General features: G+C 46.5%; 1 protein-coding gene across 5 annotated transcripts in view; it reads left to right on the top strand.

Moving 5' to 3' along the window:
- LOC139556134 (palmitoyltransferase ZDHHC14-like) overlaps positions 1 to 17,636 on the top strand; it is a 30,783-nt gene extending 13,147 nt beyond the window's left edge. For 3 of the 5 annotated variants that reach the window (XM_071369693.1, XM_071369691.1, XM_071369692.1), the window contains exons 3-10: positions 499 to 659; positions 3,348 to 3,506; positions 3,943 to 4,080; positions 7,544 to 7,592; positions 10,204 to 10,306; positions 10,697 to 10,806; positions 13,639 to 13,741; positions 14,943 to 17,636. In XM_071369693.1, coding sequence (XP_071225794.1) covers positions 499 to 659; positions 3,348 to 3,506; positions 3,943 to 4,080; positions 7,544 to 7,592; positions 10,204 to 10,306; positions 10,697 to 10,806; positions 13,639 to 13,741; positions 14,943 to 15,365 — 1,246 coding nt within the window. In that variant the 3' untranslated portion in view covers positions 15,366 to 17,636. The remainder of the gene's footprint in view (positions 1 to 498; positions 660 to 3,347; positions 3,507 to 3,942; positions 4,081 to 7,543; positions 7,593 to 10,203; positions 10,307 to 10,696; positions 10,807 to 13,638; positions 13,742 to 14,942) is intronic. The other 2 variants (XM_071369694.1, XM_071369695.1) reach the window with 2 other exon arrangements.
- Positions 17,637 to 19,062: the final 1,426 nt, after the last annotated feature.

Here is a 19,062-nt window from a genome sequence, read left to right as displayed (position 1 = left end):
GAGATGCATTGCAGTACTTAATGCAGCTGGTGGCCACACCAGATATTGACTGTTACTTTTGATTTTGACCCCCTCTTTGTTCAGGGACACATTATTCCATTTCTGTTAGTCACATGTCTGTGGAACTTGTTCAGTTTATGTCTCAGTTGTTGAATCATGTTATGTTCATACAAATATTTACATGTTAAGTTTGCTGAAAATAAATGCAGTTGACAGTGAGAGGATGTTTATTTTTTTGCTGAGTTATATATATTAAACTTTTTTGAAAACTCTCAAAACTTACATAAACTGCAATTCAAATTGATGGTCAGCTAGCTAGAAGGATGTCTTTAGTCCCAAAACGTACTATTATTTTCCAGGCCTTTTAAATGTTGAGCTCGAGGTGATTTAATCCTCCAACCACTAGAGTGTCCGAAGTTAGGGGGTGTCCGATGTTGGGGGGGAAATTAGCTACATGCTTTTCCATTCCTAATTATTTTTGTTCCTCCCCTCTTCCAGCTGCCCGTTCCTGGCGTCCAACCTGACCCCGGCCATCCCGGTGATCGGAGGGGTGCTGTTTGTCTTTGTTCTGGGGATGCTGTTCAGAGCCAGCTTCAGTGACCCGGGAGTCCTGCCCCGTGCCACACCCGACGAGGCTGCCGACCTGGAGAGACAGATTGGTAACTATGGAGACCACCTGGTTTCCTAACAGTCCAGGGTTCTGGTCAAAAGTAGTGCACTATGTAGGGAATACGGTGCATTTTGGGACTTTGCTGAGGAAGAACTCTGAGGTGGCTGCTTCTCCTTGTTTGTGTTCCACTAATGAGGCAGATAGATTTGTTATCAACGTGAACTTCACCCGACCTCTATTAAACGGCGTGGATCGAGCCAATCACGTGCCGCCCTCTAATCGCCTGTGTGTGCGTGCCAGTGAGATGATAAGGTGTTCAGAGATGACATCAGCTTTGAGAGGTGCTTTGCCCTGAGCACAATGGCATGTTGTCCAAACAGCCTGATTTTAAGGGACTCATTTTAGAGTTCAATTTAGAAAAGATCTCAGCCGCGTCGCAAATGTTTTACCATATTCCCTTTTGGTGCAATACTTTTGACCAGGACTCATAGGCCTCTGGTTTAAGGTAGTGCAATATGTAGGGAATAGGGTGCCATTTGGGAACCAACCCTCCTTTATCACTGGTGCAAGACACTTGTTCCCTTTTGTTATGAGACACCCAATCCAATGCAAACCAAGAAGAATGAGTCAGGGATGTTCATTGAGAGAATCTGTGTTATACAGACCGAACAATCAATGTATATTTAGAACTGTGTTTTCCCTGTGAATACAGCATTCCGGAACAGACCTGTCAATCACAAAAGAGTCATTACTGAGAGAATGAGCAAATTTGGGCATTGCTTGCTCTGCATCTAACTCCAGCTTTCTTATAGCAGGAGAGAAAACGTTTCATGTTTGCGTCCCAAATGGCAACCTATTCCTCATGTAATGCACTACTTTTGACCAGTCCCCATAGGGCTCTGGTCAAAAGTAGTTCACTATATAGGAAATGGGGTGCCATTTGGGACATAACCGATGTTGTATACATTTGATGAGGAAGGGTGGAAAGAATTCTGTTATATTTACTCAGTTTGGTTGTTTAGTGTATGTGGCCAGTCACTATGTGATGCACGTCTAGAAATAACATCTGCACATCCTGTATTAAAGGATCTAGATGTTCTGGACTGTACAGTCAACTCTATAAACAGGAAATTGGTGCCAATTGTTGTCAAAATCGTGCCTACAAACAATACCTATAAACGAGAATTACATTTTGTTTATTAAACGTTGATGAAAAGTAATATTACAGGCCTGCACTGAAAAAGCAGTGAACTTATGGAGAGAGGTAGTCTTGTTGTCTGTTTCACAACCTAAACGCCTTCAAACTACTACTTTCTCTTTCTCCCACGCTTCTTCAGTCTCGCTCCCGAATGTTAGCTTTGGAGCTGCTCGATGTGTTTTCAATTCTAAGCTGCTTTATTTGCTGCTTTCCACAACTTGCAGTCCCACAATGCATTCTGTCTGGTGTCTGCCGTGCTTCTCTCTCACTGTGTGTCTTTCTCTCTCTCCTCCTTTTTATATAGACTTGTCATCATTCCTGCACTGTTTCAGCAGGAGTCGTGTTAAATGCATTCACAATCCTCTGTGTATAAGAATGACGTGAATGTGATTGCAAGTGATCTCATTCCCTTTCCGCAATATACTTAATGTATGCTCTGTTCCGACGCTACTGTCACCGCCACTGTCAATGTCATGTTTTTCATATGCACAAAGTCGTGGTTAAATATTGAGGCTAAACATCAATCCAATAGATGTTCACCACATTGATACTCCGTTGTCGCCTAAAACTTGATAGGTAAATCTGCAATATTTAACTTTTTGAGCGACCCGACCAAATTCACATAGAAATATCTGTTATAGATCTGTCATTCTCATTTAAAGCAAGTCTAAGAAACAGTAAATCTGTTCTATGTGCGCTATTTCTCTGCTTCCCATTCTTAAGTTGAGTTTTTGTGTCTTTTGATTTTGTACACCAGCTTCAAACAGCTGAAAATACAATATTTTGGTTATGGAAAATATATTTCACAGCGGTTTAGATGGTAGAATGGTTTTCTACACTATCCTTGCTTGTTTTGTTACATAAACTGAAACTATTAGAGTTATAGCAACCAAGAAATGGCGGAGCGATCTTTAACGTTTATACACTCCATTTATATTAAACAATAAACCAGCGGTACAGTGCGATGAAATGTTAACAAGTAATGATGCAGCGTATGAATACAATGGTCCAAGGCAGTGATGCAGAGTGAGTGTTATGCAGGGCTGCATGGCCGTCCCTTTGGCCCCCACCCACCAGGAGCCCCCCCCCCCCTCCCAGACCACAATAGCTTTTTCTGGATCAATTAGGTGTGCGCCCCCATCTCCAAGCAGGAAGAGCATGCAGTGTGTGTGTGAGATGAGTGCTAGGTCCTGCAGATGAATAATGTAATGTTAAGTAAACACTGTACCACCGTGCCCCAGGTGCCTGCCGCTGTAAATTGCATCAGCGAGGAAGCCAGTAAAATGTGCTGACTGTGAAAGCCTATACTGTTGATGTGATTGCGTGACTTATTTTGTTTATTACAGGGAACAGGGAAATAAAAACAGAGCCAGAGCCCCCTTGGATACAGGAGTTCGTATCTGGCCCTTACCAGACTGGCTGTGCTTTTAGAAATAAGATACAGCTCTGAGACTGCACTGGATATCCAACATAGGAAAACAAAGGAATATGCTTCCCTTGTGAACTAAATCTGACTTGGTCTTGTGTGGTCCTCTTCAGACGCCGCTAATGGCCCCAGTGGTCCAGGGTACAGGCCGCCCCCGAGGATCAGAGAGGTGGTCATCAACGGGCAGACGGTCAAGCTTAAGTACTGTTTCACCTGCAAGATCTTCAGGCCCCCACGGGCCTCGCACTGCAGCCTGTGTGACAACTGTGTCGGTGAGTGGAGTAGACCTGGACCTCACTCAGACGCTCAGGCTTCTTTCTGTGGGAACATAATAAGAGAAACTGACTAACTCCATGGCTGTTCCATATGTATGACTTTTAAACCATCTACTCTCCCCTGTCTTTCCACTTTTCATTTCCTTTTCTATCCGCTACCCTCTTCCCTCTTCACCTTTAATTCTCTCTTCCACTCTTCCACTCTTTACACTTTTCTGTTTCCCTTTCTCTCCACTTCCCTCTCTCTGTTTCTCTCACTCTCCTCTTTCTCACTCTCATCTCTCTCTGTTTCTCTCACTCTCCTCTTTCTCACTCTCCTCTCTCTCTCTGTTTCTCTCTCCCCTCTTTCTCACTCTCTCTCCTCTCTCCTCTCTCCTCTCTCCTCTCTCCTCTCTCCTCTCTCCTCTCTCCTCTCTCCTCTCTCTCTCTGCAGAGCGTTTTGACCACCACTGTCCCTGGGTGGGGAACTGTGTTGGGAAGAGGAACTATCGTTTCTTCTACCTCTTCATCCTGTCCCTCTCCTTCCTCACCGTCTTCATCTTCGCCTTCGTTATTACACACGTCATCCTGAGTGAGTGACTCCGACCACACACACACACACACACACACACACACACACACACACACACACACACACACACACACACAGAGTGGTGATGCCCTGAGATAAACACAAAACTCAGTCTGACTGCTCAAACTCCCCAAACAAGTCTCCTGTACACGTCAGGTACCCTGAACATACTGTTTGTTATCCAGATAATATCAACAAGGACAAGATGAGGGAATATATTACCCTGGTATTTCTCTTATAGGTATCAATCTTTTTTTCCCCCTAGACCTCTTTACTTAATTTTCCTATCCCGATACCCTGCAGCGCAGCGTTTCCCACGGTGTTTTCAGGTGTATTTAACAGTCAGCAGTATATTCACATAAACAAAGGCCACACCCTCTAGCCATGAGCAACACCACCTCCTAGGGCACTTCATCTCTGTAATGGATGAGATGGGCTCTGACATCGATCAGCCTCTCTCCCTACCTCCCCTCTGCAGAGTACTGCCCTCCCTCCCTGCTCCCCAGCGGAGGCTGGCAGCAAAGCTGGTGACATGGCTTCTCTCACTCTCTCTCTGTGTGGGGAGACAGAGCATTGTGACACTTTACTGTACACCACAGATCAGTCAGCAGACCAGGGGCATTATGTATCAAGCCTCTCAGAGGAGAAGTGCTGATCTAGGATCAGCTCCCCCCTGTCCATGTAATCTTTTACTCTGAGATACACTGAGCTTGATACATACGGCCCCAGGGGTGTGCACACTGCAACCCCAGTCTGGGGACCACAACTCACTGTGCAGGGAGAGAGTCAATGAACGCATGGCCTGGTTTTAATTATATACCTGTTTGTTTCTAAGTCATTTCCCACAATGGCTTTTCTTGGTGATTATGGCTTCGCTACAGGCGATAATGTATCAGTGATCAGCAGTAGGCCCATTGATTACTGTACCTAACCGGGTTGTGGGGATTGATTGTGGTTAGTGTGTCCTATGTGTAGCCTAGAGATGTATTTTTATTTAACTAGACAAGTCAGTTAAGAACACATTCTTATTTTCAATGACGGCCTAGGAACAGTGGGTTAACTGCCTTGTTCAGGGGCAGAACGACAGATTTTTACCTTGTCAGCTCGGGGATTTGATCCAGCAACACTACAGTTACTAGTCCAACACTCTAACCACTAGGCTACCTGCCGCCCCAGATGGGAAGAGCTTCTTCTGAACCCTTAACCCTTAACTGGCAGTCATTGTCGCGTCCCAAATGGTACCCTATTGGCTCTGTTCAAAAGTAGTGCACTATATAGGGAATAGGGTGCCATTCCCTGCTGCACCACAGTAGAAGTGTTTTGATCAAGTCTAGAGTTTCTGGTGGATTATTTGATTCAGCCTATTGACCTTCACATCAAGCCCTGAATTAAACCTACTTTTCTCATCATTGCCTTTGTCTAGGGAGGGTTTCAATGTGTTACTGCTGTATAGACCGAGCACAGGGCTAGAGATCTCCTTTGTCTAGGGAGGGTTTCAATGTGTTACTGCTGTATAGACCGAGCACAGGGCTAGAGATCTCCTTTGTCTAGGGAGGTTTTCAATGTGTTACTGCTGTATAGACCGAGCACAGGGCTAGAGATCTCCTTTGTGTAGGGAGGGTTTCAATGTGTTACTGCTGTATAGACCGAGCACAGGGCTAGAGATCTCCTTTGTGTAGGGAGGTTTTCAATGTGTTACTGCTGTATAGACCGAGCACAGGGCTAGAGATCTCCTTTGTGTAGGGAGGGTTTCAATGTGTTACTGCTGTATAGACCGAGCACAGGGCTAGAGATCTCCTTTGTGTAGGGAGGGTTTCAATGTGTTACTGCTGTATAGACCGAGCACAGGGCTAGAGATCTCCTTTGCTGCTCCTCTCTGTTCTCCCAGGTGCAGTCAGTCAGTCAGTGTGACTAGCATCAGTTACTCTCCCAGGTGCAGTCAGTCAGTCAGTGTGACTAGCATCAGTTACTCTCCCAGGTGCAGTCAGTCAGTCAGTGTGACTAGCATCAGTTACTCTCCCAGGTGCAGTCAGTCAGTCAGTGTGACTAGCATCAGTTACTCTCCCAGGTGCAGTCAGTCAGTCAGTGTGACTAGCATCAGTTACTCTCCCAGGTGCAGTCAGTCAGTCAGCGTGACTAGCATCAGTTACTCTCCCAGGTGCAGTCAGTCAGTCAGTGTGACTAGCATCAGTTACTCTCCCAGGTGCAGTCAGTCAGTCAGTGTGACTAGCTTCAGTTATGTGAAGTAATGCTGTGTACTGAGTAGCTCATCATCATGGTGCTCAGTGAGACTTTGGATGTTCCACTCTTTACCAACAAGCTCTCTCTGTTCTCTCTCTCTGCTCTCTCTGTTCTCTCTCTGCTCTCTCTCTCTGTTCTCTCTCTGCTCTCTCTCTCTGTTCTCTATCTCTGCTCTCTCTGTTCTCTCTCTCTGCTCTCTCTGTTCTCTCTCTGCTCTCTCTCTCTGCTCTCTCTGTTCTCTCTCTCTGTTCTCCCTGTTCTCTATCTCTGTTCTCCCTGTTCTCTATCTCTGCTCTCTCTACTCTCTCTCTACTCTCTCTCTACTCTCTCTCTACTCTCTCTCTACTCTCTCTCTGCTCTCTCTCTGCTCTCTCTCTGCTCTCTCTCTGCTCTCTCTCTGCTCTCTCTCTGCTCTCTCTGCTCTCTCTGCTCTCTCTGTTCTCTCTCTGCTCTCTCTGTTCTCTCTCTGCTCTCTCTGTTCTCTCTCTGCTCTCTCTGTTCTCTATCTCTGTTCTCTATCTCTGTTCTCTCTGTTCTCTATCTCTGTTCTCTCTGTTCTCTATCTCTGCTCTCTCTGTTCTCTCTCTCTGTTCTCTCTGTTCTCTCTGCTCTCTCTCTCTGCTCTCTCTGCTCTCTCTCTCTGCTCTCTCTGTTCTCTATCTCTGCTCTCTCTGCTCTCTCTGCTCTATCTCTGCTCTCTCTGCTCTATCTCTGCTCTCTCTGTTCTCTCTCTCTGTTCTCTCTGTTCTCTATCTCTGCTCTCTCTGTTCTCTATCTCTGTTCTCTCTCTCTGTTCTCTCTGTTCTCTATCTCTGCTCTCTCTGCTCTCTCTGTTCTCTCTCTCTGCTCTCTCTCTGTTCTCTCTCTGCTCTCTCTGTTCTCTCTCTCTGCTCTCTCTCTGTTCTCGCTCTCTCTCTCTGTTCTCTCTCTGTGCTCTCTCTGCTCTCTCTGCTCTCTCTCTCTGCTCTCTCTCTCTCTGCTCTCTCTCTCTCTGCTCTCTCTCTCTGTTCTCTCTCTCTCTCTGTTCTCTCTCTCTCTCTGCTCTCTCTCTCTCTCTGTTCTCTCTCTCTCTCTGCTCTCTCTCTCTCTCTGTTCTCTCTCTCTGCTCTCTCTCTCTCTCTGTTCTCTCTCTGCTCTCTCTCTCTGCTCGTTCTCTCTGTTCTCTCTGTTCTCTCTCTCTGCTCTCTCTGCTCTCTCTCTGCGCTCTCTCTGTTCTCCGCAGGATCCAACCGGACAGGCTTCCTCAGCGCACTCAAAGACAGCCCTGCCAGATATCCTTTCACTGGGGGAGAGTCTGTCTGTGTCTGTCTGTGTCTGTCTGTGTCTGTCTGTGTCTGTCTGTGTCTGTCTGTGTCTGTCTGTCTGTCTGTCTGTCTGTCTGTCTGTCTGTCTGTCTGTCTGATAAGTGTCCTCGTCTCTCTGAATGACAGATGATACTTTCCTCGTCTCTCTGAATGACAGATGATACTGTCCTCGTCTCTCTGAATGACAGATGATACTGTCCTCGTCTCTCTGAATGACAGATGATACTGTCCTCGTCTCTCTGAATGACAGATGATACTGTCCTCATCTCCCTCTTTCCAACTGTGGGAGTAATCTAATGGTTATCACACCCACACACACACCACCGTTTCCGTTAGCCGGTAATAGCCGGTTTTTGACAAAAGCGGCCTAGCGGTTAAGAGCTTTGGGCCAGTAACCAAAAGGTCGCTGGTTCGAATCCCCGAGCCGACGAGGTGAAATAAATCAGTATTTGCAAGGCACTTAACAATAATTGCTCCTGTAAGTGGCTCTGGATAAGAGCTACTGCTAAATGACTAATATGTTAAAGGTACTTTCATCTCTGTCACAGGAAACCGCTCGCATGTGCTTTTGACAATTACGGTTTCCAGCTAATTGCATTATGGAAGGAAAATGTGCGTGTAGCCTCCTGCCTTGTGCACATTGCTGCACTTATAATGTGAAGAAATAATAGTTGATCAACATTTTGAACTAAACGTTTTGATCTGTTGCATCAGACTCAATGCTTTAAAAAAAAAATGGTGTAGGCTAGGACTACTGGTCATATGAATTTGGAATCTATTGTCCCAGAGTCTGTTTGGAACAGGCTATTTCTTTCTCACGCAGAACGACAAGCTGACTAATAGAGTAGGTCAGCTTTTCTACTATGGGGGATAGTAGATTGACAGGCTAGTGATTTTGCTGTTTGTTACTGGTCTTGTTGTCTGAGGAAAAGTTCATGTGGACAGCTATTCTAACATCTTCAAAGTGCACATCAGATTTCAGAAATGCCGTTCCATGTTAAGATGAATTACCGTAATATGAATGTGATTTCTGTCGTTCTGAGCACCGTGGGTGGACGCCCTAATCAGGTTAATCATTCTGAGCACCGTGGGTGGACGCCCTAATCAGGTTAATCATTCTGAGCACCGTGGGTGGACGCCCTAATCAGGTTAATCATTCTGAGCACCGTGGGTGGACGCCCTAATCAGGTTAATCATTCTGAGCACCGTGGGTGGACGCCCTAATCAGGTTAATCATTCTGAGCACCGTGGGTGGACGCCCTAATCAGGTTAATCATTCTGAGCACCGTGGGTGGATGCCCTAATCAGGTTAATCATTCTGAGAACTGTGGGTGGATGCCCTAATCAGGTTAATCATTCTGAGAACTGTGGGTGGATGCCCTAATCAGGTTAATCATTCTGAGAACTGTGGGTGGATGCCCTAATCAGGTTAATCATTCTGAGAACTGTGGGTGGATGCCCTAATCAGGTTAATCATTCTGAGAACTGTGGGTGGATGCCCTAATCAGGTTAATCATTCTGAGAACTGTGGGTGGATGCCCTAATCAGGTTAATCATTCTGAGCACCGTGGGTGGACGCCCTAATCAGGTTAATCATTCTGAGCACCGTGGGTGGACGCCCTAATCAGGTTAATCATTCTGAGCACCGTGGGTGGACGCCCTAATCAGGTTAATCATTCTGAGCACCGTGGGTGGACGCCCTAATCAGGTTACACACCCAATGCATATGGGTCCGGTACATTTCTCAAATGTCCGGAAATCGTGACGCACACGTACACACAACATCAGAAGAGATAAACACCAGGAGGAGGTGTTTAAATTCTGTGCATTGTGGGACAGGTTTTAGTTTGATTTGAGGGGAGAGCTAGACACTGCCTTCTCCCTTTTCATTTCCATTAGGGAGCAGACAGACACATTGTATCTTTTCCATTAGTCACCATCCAGCCACCACGCTGCTTTCTGACAGTCATGCACCTGTCATTTATCATTTGGGCCTTGATCACACTGCACATAGGCCAGCCCCCTGTCATTCTGCAGAGGCAACAGATCTGACACACACACACACACTCTCTGTGGGCTGGAATACACTAAACGAATGATAGGGAAAGAGGCATTAACGTGTGTGTGTGTGTGTGTGTGTGTGTGTGTGTGTGTGTGTGTGTGTGTGTGTGTGTGTGTGTGTGTGTGTGTGTGTGTGTGTGTGTGTGTGTGTGTGTGTGTGTGTGTGTGTGTGTGTGTGTGTGTGTGTGTGTGTGTGTGTGTGTGTGTGTGTGTGTGTGTGTGTAGCACGTGCGCTGGGTTAGATGTGTATGTTAGTCGATTGTTGTATGTATCCACTTTGCCTGGAGTCTCTCGGGACATTACGGAGGACACAGCAGTTATTTCATGGAGACGTACCACATGTAGATTGCATTGCCTAGTAAACCAATGGCCCGACAATCTTCTGGTAGTCAATACCACTATGTCCCATTCGGTGCGTTACCAAGGTCAAATGGAAGAGCTCTCTCCACCTCTCAGTCACCGTGACGACGTGCCAGTTGTTGTAGTAATGGTGGTCTCGTTTCCTTAACTGAATGACTGTGCTGGAGGTGCTGGTGTGTTTCTTCTCGGTGTGGTCCATTATGGGCCTGTCGGGCTTCCACACCTACCTCATCAGCTCCAATCAGACCACCAACGAAGACGTGAGTACACACACACACACACACACACACACACACACACACACACACCACTTCTCATCATCCAGCTCTCTCCATCTTTGACTGCTGATATAAAGTCTCATTAAGGCTCATTTCACGCTTGGTCCTCCATGTAATAACTCTCTGGTGTGATTGGTTTCACTAGTGCTGCTGAGGTTCTGGTAGATTGAACACTCGAACATCCTCCCTCATCCTCCCTCATCCTTCTGAACTGTCTCTCTGGTGTGATTGGTCGAGATCCACTGTCCTCCAAGAGTTTCTGAATTTCCTCTTCACTTCAGTTTGCTCCTCAATTCATGCACCTTGGTTTGAGAACGAGGTAGCGGCAGTGTTCCCTTCCCTTTGGACTGATGGGTCATGTTTCCCCGCCAGATTAAAGGCTCGTGGTCGACCAAACGGGCGAAGGACAACTACAACCCCTACAGCTACGGGAACATCCTGACCAACTGCTGTGCTGCCCTTTGTGGTCCTCTTCCACCCAGGTGAGTCTCTGTCTGCCATGGCCAAACTAACCCTAACAGCAAGGCTGGTCGTGTTCAGTAAGGAGAAAACGATTTGAAACAGGGAGGTACTTCCTGAAACTTGTCCAATGAGAACACATACTTTTGTATGCGCTGAGGGGCAACACAGTCACGGCTGTAGCTGAACTTTAGATCCAAGGGGTTTTAGATCATCTCTCTATCTCCTCCTCTTCTCTCCCCTCCTTCCCCCCGTCCCCTCCATCTCTCTTTCTCCCTCCTCCCCTCCATCTTTTTCCCTCCTCCCCTCCATCTCTCTCCCGACTCCTCTTCTCTTCCCTCCCTCCCCCGTCCCCTCCATCTCTCTTTCTCTTTCCTCCATCTCTCTCCCTCCTCTTCTCTCCTCCCCTCCATCTCTCTTTCTCTCCTCCATCTCTCTCCCTCCTCTTCTCTCCTCCCCTCCCCTCCATCTCTCTTTCTCCTCTCCTCCCCTCCCCTCCATCTCTCTTTCTCTCTCCTCCCCTCGATCTCTCTCCATCCTCCTCCTCTTCTCTCCCCTCCCTCCTCCCCTCCACCAGACATGCCACCAGGGGTCTTTTCACAGTCCCCAAATCCAGAACAAATTCCAGAAAGTGTACAGTATTATATAGAGCCCTTATTGCATGGAACTCCCTTCCATCTCATATTGTTCAAATGAACAGCAAACCTGGTTTAAAAAACACCTCACAGCACAACTCCTCTTCCCTATTTGACCTAGTTAGTTTGTGTGTACGTATTCATATGAAGGCCAAGTGTACATTTTTTAAATGTATGTAGTTCTGTCCTTAATGTTCTTGTCTATTAATGTTCTGTATTATGTCATGTTTTGTGTGAACCCCAGGAAGAGTAGCTGCTGCTTTCACAACAGCTCATGGGAATCCTAATAAAATATCAAATAAAATATCTCCCTCTTCATCTCTCTCCCTCCTCCTCTTCTCGCCCCTTCCTCCTCCTTTCCTCCTCCCCCTTTCCTCCTCCTTCTCTTTCCCTCCTCCTCCCTCTCTCCCCTTCTCTTCTCTCCCTCCATCTCTCTCCCCTTCCTCTTCTCTCCCTCATCTTCTCTTCCTCCTCCTCTTCTCTCCCTCATCTTCTCTTCCTCCTCCTCCTCTCTCCCTCCTCTTCTCTCCCCTTCCTTCTCCTTCTCCTCTTCTCTCCCCTTCCTTCTCCTCTTCTCTCCCCTTCCTCCTCCTCCTCTTCTCTCCTTCCTCCTCCTCCTCTTCTCTCCCCTTCCTCCTCCTCCTCCTCCTCTTCTCTCCCTTACTGCATTAGTCAGCACCCACAGAATGAGCTCCCCTTATGTGAATCAAACTGTCAGCCACTGTGTTAAATGAGCAACGCTTTCAATCAAGATATCCATCAGTGCACGCAGGCAGGAATAATTACTGTACACTCTGTTTCTGTCCTCTTTCGAGGGAGCTGGAACTAGCCTTGTCTTACACATTATTAGGATGAGCTCAGCATATTGTCTACACCCCAAATTGCAACCTGTTCCCTATGTAGTGCACTACTTTTGACAAAAGTAGTCCCCACAGCATATGGTTGGTTATTGCATTTAACGCAAATGGTCTAGCTGTAGAGGATAATGTCATTCATCCAGTCATTTGCTCTCTCCGCAGTGACACCACAATACCAAAACTATGGAGTTACATTAGGGTCAATTTTATTTTGGGGCCTAAATTATTTTGCCCATTCATTTGACTCCATACACACATACACTACCCGCAGATACCGGTCAGTTTCTCAAACGTCTGGTGGAGTAACAATTATCATTGATTCATTAGCTGGTCACATTAATGGGTTACATCTGGCTTGACAATAGTGGAATAGTTGAATTATGTGTAATGGTAGCTGAGGTATGTGTAATGATAGTTGAATTATGTGTAATGGTAGCTGAGGTATGTGTAATGGTAGCTGAGGTATGTGTAATGGTAGCTGAGGTATGTGTAATGGTAGCTGAGGTATGTGTAATGGTAGCTGAGGTATGTGTAATGGTAGCTGAGGTATGTGTAATGGTAGCTGAGGTATGTGTAATGGTAGCTGAGGTATGTGTAATGGTAGCTGAGGTATGTGTAATGGTAGCTGAGGTATGTGTAATGGTAGCTGAGGTATGTGTAATGGTAGCTGAGGTATGTGTAATGGTAGCTGAGGTATGTGTAATGGTAGCTGAGGTATGTGTAATGGTAGCTGAGGTATGTGTAATGGTAGCTGAGGTATGTGTAATGGTAGCTGAGGTATGTGTAATGGTAGCTGAGGTATGTGTAATGGTAGCTGAGGTATGTGTAATGGTAGCTGAGGTATGTGTAATGGTAGCTGAGGTATGTGTAATGGTAGCTGAGGTATGTGTAATGGTAGCTGAGGTATGTGTAATGGTAGCTGAGGTATGTGTAATGGTAGCTGAGGTATGTGTGTGGTTTGCTCAGTAGGTAGGTACTGTACATTGGGTTGGATCATCTGGGAATTTCAGGTGACTGTTCTCTGTCCGTAGACGGGTGATTGCCATCTGCTCTGTGTGTGGGTATGGATGGAGAGATGGGGCGTGGAGGCTTCACACATGCATGAATGCTTGCACCAAGGCAACACACACACTTGACAGATACCCAAACCGAAGTACAAGCACACAAACACTCTGCAGTTACACACAAACACTCTGCAGTTACACACAAGCACACCAAAGCAGACTCTCTCTCTCTCACCCACACACACACACACACACAGAGAAACAGACTCACACAAACACCTAAGCGTGAACACAGACACTTTTGCAGGTACACACACATTTCAAGACCTCTGCTCATGTGCCATGTCTTTTATTTCTAGTCTTATTGACAGAAGAGGCTTGATCCAGTCAGACACACCCCAGCCTGTGTCACACTCCAACGGGAGCAGCATGTACAACTCCACCCAGCTTCACACTCACATGGTAGGTTGTGTGTGTGACAAATAGGAAAAGGGAGATGTGGGTGTGTTCGGGAGAGTGAGAGAGAGCACTTTCTTAATGCATTCTGTGGTTTTACTGTTTCACAGGACTGAGTTGGCACTTCAGTTTTTATAACCACTGAGAAAAGCTTTGAAAGTTATTTCAAAGTGGACTCCCCTTATGATTTCAGAAACTCACTTAAGTGCTCTCACTTACAAATGGCTCTTTGAACTGGACTGTGCTATTATTACGACCAACAGAGAGCAGTCATCTGTCTCTATTCATGTCATTATTGGGCTCGGAATCCCTTTCTCCTCTCGCTCTCTCTCTCTCTCTCGCTCTCTCTCTCTCTCTCTCTCTCGCTCTCTCTCTCTCTCTCTGGTTCGCTATTTATCCTATCGCTCTTTCTTTTCTCTCTCTTCTCTCTCCCTTTTCACTCTTGCTCTCTCCCTCGCTCTCTCTCTCTCTCTCTCTGCTGGTGGTCGCAGTGGGCTTTACCCTGTGATCCAGAGAGCAGTATTTAATAGTGAATGAACACAGCTTATGTGTTTGTGTTGATTGGTTCATCGGGGTGTAACTTCTCACGTCTCACTCTGAGGCAATCCTATCACCCTCTATCTAAAGATATCTATATTTTAATTCACCTGTCGGTACTCTGATGAATGCTGATGTGTATTATCCCCCTGCAGTCTGTGGATCCTCTCCCTGCAGTGGTTTCAAATAGTCATTTTTTATTCAAGCAGAATAATCATAGTCTTCTAGCTAGTTCCTTATTTCCCTGTCTCCCTGTCTCCTTGCTTGAAGCTGGCAGCTGTGAGAACAAGTAACTTTGGCCGTACGCCCATGCAGAGATTATCAAAATGTTCGAAAATAAAAAGGGAAGCAACATTGGGCAATCTCAAAATGTGTTGAAAATGTCAATTGAATGGAAATGACATGGTAGTACCACCTGTTTGAGTTGAATGAGGTATAAGTTGATTATACATGCTAATGGGTCTGTAGTAATGGGATGTTTTATGGAAGACCTTGTTTCACTAACTTTCTTCCTCTTTTGTCTGTTAACCTTTTTATACGTGTGTATTTCCTGTCCCTCTATCATTTACTTTCTTTTTCTTGTCCCTCAAAAACATATCATTCTCCTACTGTTTTTTCCCCCTTCTCTTACCTTCATCTATATCTCCTGTCACTTTCCCTGTCTCCTCAGTGTGACCAAGAGCACTGCATTCAGAGCACCAAATTCGTTTTGCAGGCTGCCGCTACCCCCCTGCTCCACAGCGACCCTGTCATGATGGGCGGAGAGGGACCCACTCTCCCTGGGAAGAGTTCCCTGGGGGGCCCCTGTGCCTCACTGGCCCCCAGCCAGCCTTCCCTGCCCTCCTCCATGCCAGGCCTGGGCTGTGCGGGGGACATGCTGACCCTGAGGGACCCAGACACCCACTGTCACCACCATCACTTTGTCAGCCCTGAGGAGACGCCCTCGCCCGGCCCCATGCCTCTGACTCTGCCCTGCCCCGCCCACATGACCCACGGGGGACACATGAACCCGGCTCAGCTCTACGACCCTGCCAGCCAGGACTCTCTGCACGAGGACTCTGTCAGGGGCCTGGTCAAACTCAGCTCTGTCTGAGACTCCCCTGGCTCTTTGAAATCACTACCCAGACTCTGTCAGCGTGCCAAATGACACCCTATTCAATATGTAGCACTACTTTTAAAAAGTAGTGCACTATATAGGGAATAGCGTGCCATTTAGGACGCTGCCCCAGCCCCCCGCTCCACACTGCCGGCTCAGTACCAATGCCATAATTCCTGTTCCCCTAACATTCCACCCCAGCCCTCCCTCCCTCCCATCCATATTTGTGCCCCCCACCTGTTGAGATAAGCTATTCTAGTGCCAAACAGACAGAGCCTCAGTCTCCACTGCACTTGACCAGGACAAAAATCAGGCTTCTGAGTCCCCCTTCCTCTTCATAGTAGTATACCTAGTGCCCTACCAGTCAACCAGGCCTGGATACAGGTCCAGGCTTCTGAGTCCCCCTTCCTCTTCACAGTAGTATACCTAGTGCCCTACCAGTCAACCAGGCCTGGATACAGGTCCAGGCTTCTGAATCCCCCTTCCTCTTCACAGTAGTATACCTAGTGCCCTACCAGTCAACCAGGCCTGGATACAGGTCCATGCTTCTGAATCCCCCTTCCTCTTCACAGTAGTATACCTAGTGCCCTACCAGTCAACCAGGCCTGGATACAGGTCCAGGCTTCTGAATCCCCCTTCCTCTTCACAGTAGTATACCTAGTGCCCTACCAGTCAACCAGGCCTGGATACAGGTCCAGGCTTCTGAATCCCCCTTCCTCTTCACAGTAGTATACCTAGTGCCCTACCAGTCAACCAGGCCTGGATACAGGTCCAGGCTTCTGAATCCCCCTTCCTCTTCACAGTAGTATACCTAGTGCCCTACCAGTCAACCAGGCCTGGATACAGGTCCAGGCTTCTGAATCCCCCTTCCTCTTCACAGTAGTATACCTAGTGCCCTACCAGTCAACCAGGCCTGGATACAGGTCCAGGCTTCTGAATCCCCCTTCCTCTTCACAGTAGTATACCTAGTGCCCTACCAGTCAACCAGGCCTGGATACAGGTCCAGGCTTCTGAATCCCCCTTCCTCTTCACAGTAGTATACCTAGTGCCCTACCAGTCAACCAGGCCTGGATACAGGTCCAGGCTTCTGAATCCCCCTTCCTCTTCACAGTAGTATACCTAGTGCCCTACCAGTCAACCAGGCCTGGATACAGGTCCAGGCTTCTGAATCCCCCTTCCTCTTCACAGTAGTATACCTAGTGCCCTACCAGTCAACCAGGCCTGGATACAGGTCCAGGCTTCTGAATCCCCCTTCCTCTTCACAGTAGTATACCTAGTGCCCTACCAGTCAACCAGGCCTGGATACAGGTCCAGGCTTCTGAATCCCCCTTCCTCTTCACAGTAGTATACCTAGTGCCCTACCAGTCAACCAGGCCTGGATACAGGTCCAGGCTTCTGAATCCCCCTTCCTCTTCACAGTAGTATACCTAGTGCCCTACCAGTCAACCAGGCCTGGATACAGGTCCAGGCTTCTGAATCCCCCTTCCTCTTCACAGTAGTATACCTAGTGCCCTACCAGTCAACCAGGCCTGGATACAGGTCCAGGCTTCTGAATCCCCCTTCCTCTTCACAGTAGTATACCTAGTGCCCTACCAGGAGTCAACCAGGCCTGGATACAGGTCCAGGCTTCTGCCAAAGGCTCACGACTTGTGCTCTTTTGGGGGAAACCATCTACCTGGACCAGGCGGTCATTGTCCGGAAATTAAACTGACTCGCTCTCCTCTCGTCAGCCAAACCGCCGTACCAAGGCAGTTGCCATTTTGGTTTGCTGACATCCAAGGACACGCGCAGCGGGACAAGGTCTGTTGATTAGCTGGAAAGACATGAATCAGGACTAAATATAGGATTTGTTTATAGTTTGATATCTGTGTCCCGAGTCAAGTGACACTCTTTTATACAATAGTAATGGAAACAGCCAATCAGTGTTGGCCCTGAACACAGAATATGTCACTTCCTGTTTCAGATTGTGTCAACACTGTATGTGTTGATTGGTAGTGTTCATCAGTCCGTTCCGGTGTCGGTGTGACGCTAGCCGCATTACATTTTTGTTTCGTTCAAATGTGATGCCGAAACATCATGGGTGCATCCCAAATAGCACCCTCTCTATTTAGTGTACTACTTTTTACCAAGGACAAAAGGACTTTGGCAAAAGTAATGCACTATATAGGGAATAGGGTGCCATTTGGGACGGAGATAATAAGTAATGTGATGATTGTACCAAGAAATTCTCATTTACTTATTTTTAATGAATAAATTCGCATATTTTTATGTACAAGAGTGGATTTCATTTATTCAACCAGCCTGTGCAGTCACTTGGCAGAAATACAAAACCCAATTCCCTTTTCCATAGCCTTGGGAAGAAAATATTTTTCACAAAAGTAGTGCACTGGGCCTTTAATAGTCCTGTATTAGCGGACCGATATAGCTGTCTGCAGAGCGGGCAAAAATCCCAGCACCCCCAAACAACTTCCCGCGGCTATGCCCTTTTCAGTGAATACCCTTTGCAGACAGAAATTAGCTACTAGCTAAATCTGGTACAACACATATTTTCTCAAGTTTACTGCGGCTAATGAATCCTTCAACCAGGATTTCTAGAAAACCTTGGAATTAGGGAAAGTTACCGGCGTTTTGCTACTTTATTCAATCAGATCCGCTTTAGCCAACATCTGCATAGTGGTTGTTTTGGTGGTGTCGGAGGCGGAATTTTGTGACAATGATTGCAAAGAGCAGCTGCTCACTAATTTGAAGCCTCCAACCAATGATGTACAGTACCAGTCAAAAGTTTGGACACACCTACTCATTCCAGGGTTTTTCTTTATTTTTACTATTTTCTACATTGTAGAATAATAATGAAGACATCAAAACTATGAAATAACACATATGGAATCATGTAGTAGCCAAAAAAGTGTTAAACAAATCAAAATATATTTTATATTTGAGATTCTTCAAGGCAGCCACCGTTTGCCTTGATGACAGCTTTGCACACTCTTGGCATTCTCTCAACCAGCTTCATGAGGAATGCATTTCAATGAACAGGTGTGCCTTGTTAAAAGTTAATTTATGGAATTTCTTTCCTCCTTAATGTGTTTGAGCCAATCAGTTGTGTTGTGACACGGTGGGGTTGGTATACAGAAGATAGACCTATTTGGTAAAAGACCAAGTCCATATTATGACAGCTCAAATAAGTAAAGAGAAATGACAGTCAATCATTACTTTAAGACATGAAGGTCAGTCAATCCGGAAAATTTCAAGAACTTTTTAAGTAACTCTTAAGGTGCAGTCGCAAAAACCATCAAGCGCTTTGATGAAACTGGCTCTCATGAGGAACGCCACAAGAAAGGAAGACCCAGAGTTACCTCTGCTGCAGAGGATACGTTCATTAGAGTTACCAGCCTCAGAAATTACAGCCCAAATAACTGCTTCAGAGTTCAAGTAACAGACACATCTCAACATCAACTGTTCAGAGGAGACTGCGTGAATCAGGCCTTCATGGTCGAATTGCTGCAAAGAAATCACTACTAAAGGACACCAACAAGAAGAAGAGACTTGCTTGGACCAAGAAACATGAGCAATGGACATTTAGACCGGTGGAAATCTGTACTTTGGTCTGATGACTCCAAATTTGAGATTTTTGGTTCCAACCACAGTGTCTTTGTGAGACGCAGAGTAGGTGTACGGATGATCTCTGCATGTG

The sequence above is a fragment of the Salvelinus alpinus genome, chromosome 27 (genome assembly GCF_045679555.1).
Source record: "Salvelinus alpinus chromosome 27, SLU_Salpinus.1, whole genome shotgun sequence".
Lineage (NCBI taxonomy): Eukaryota > Metazoa > Chordata > Actinopteri > Salmoniformes > Salmonidae > Salvelinus > Salvelinus alpinus.
The sequence above is the reverse complement of the archived record's forward strand: the minus strand, read 5'-3'. Positions and strand labels throughout refer to the sequence as shown.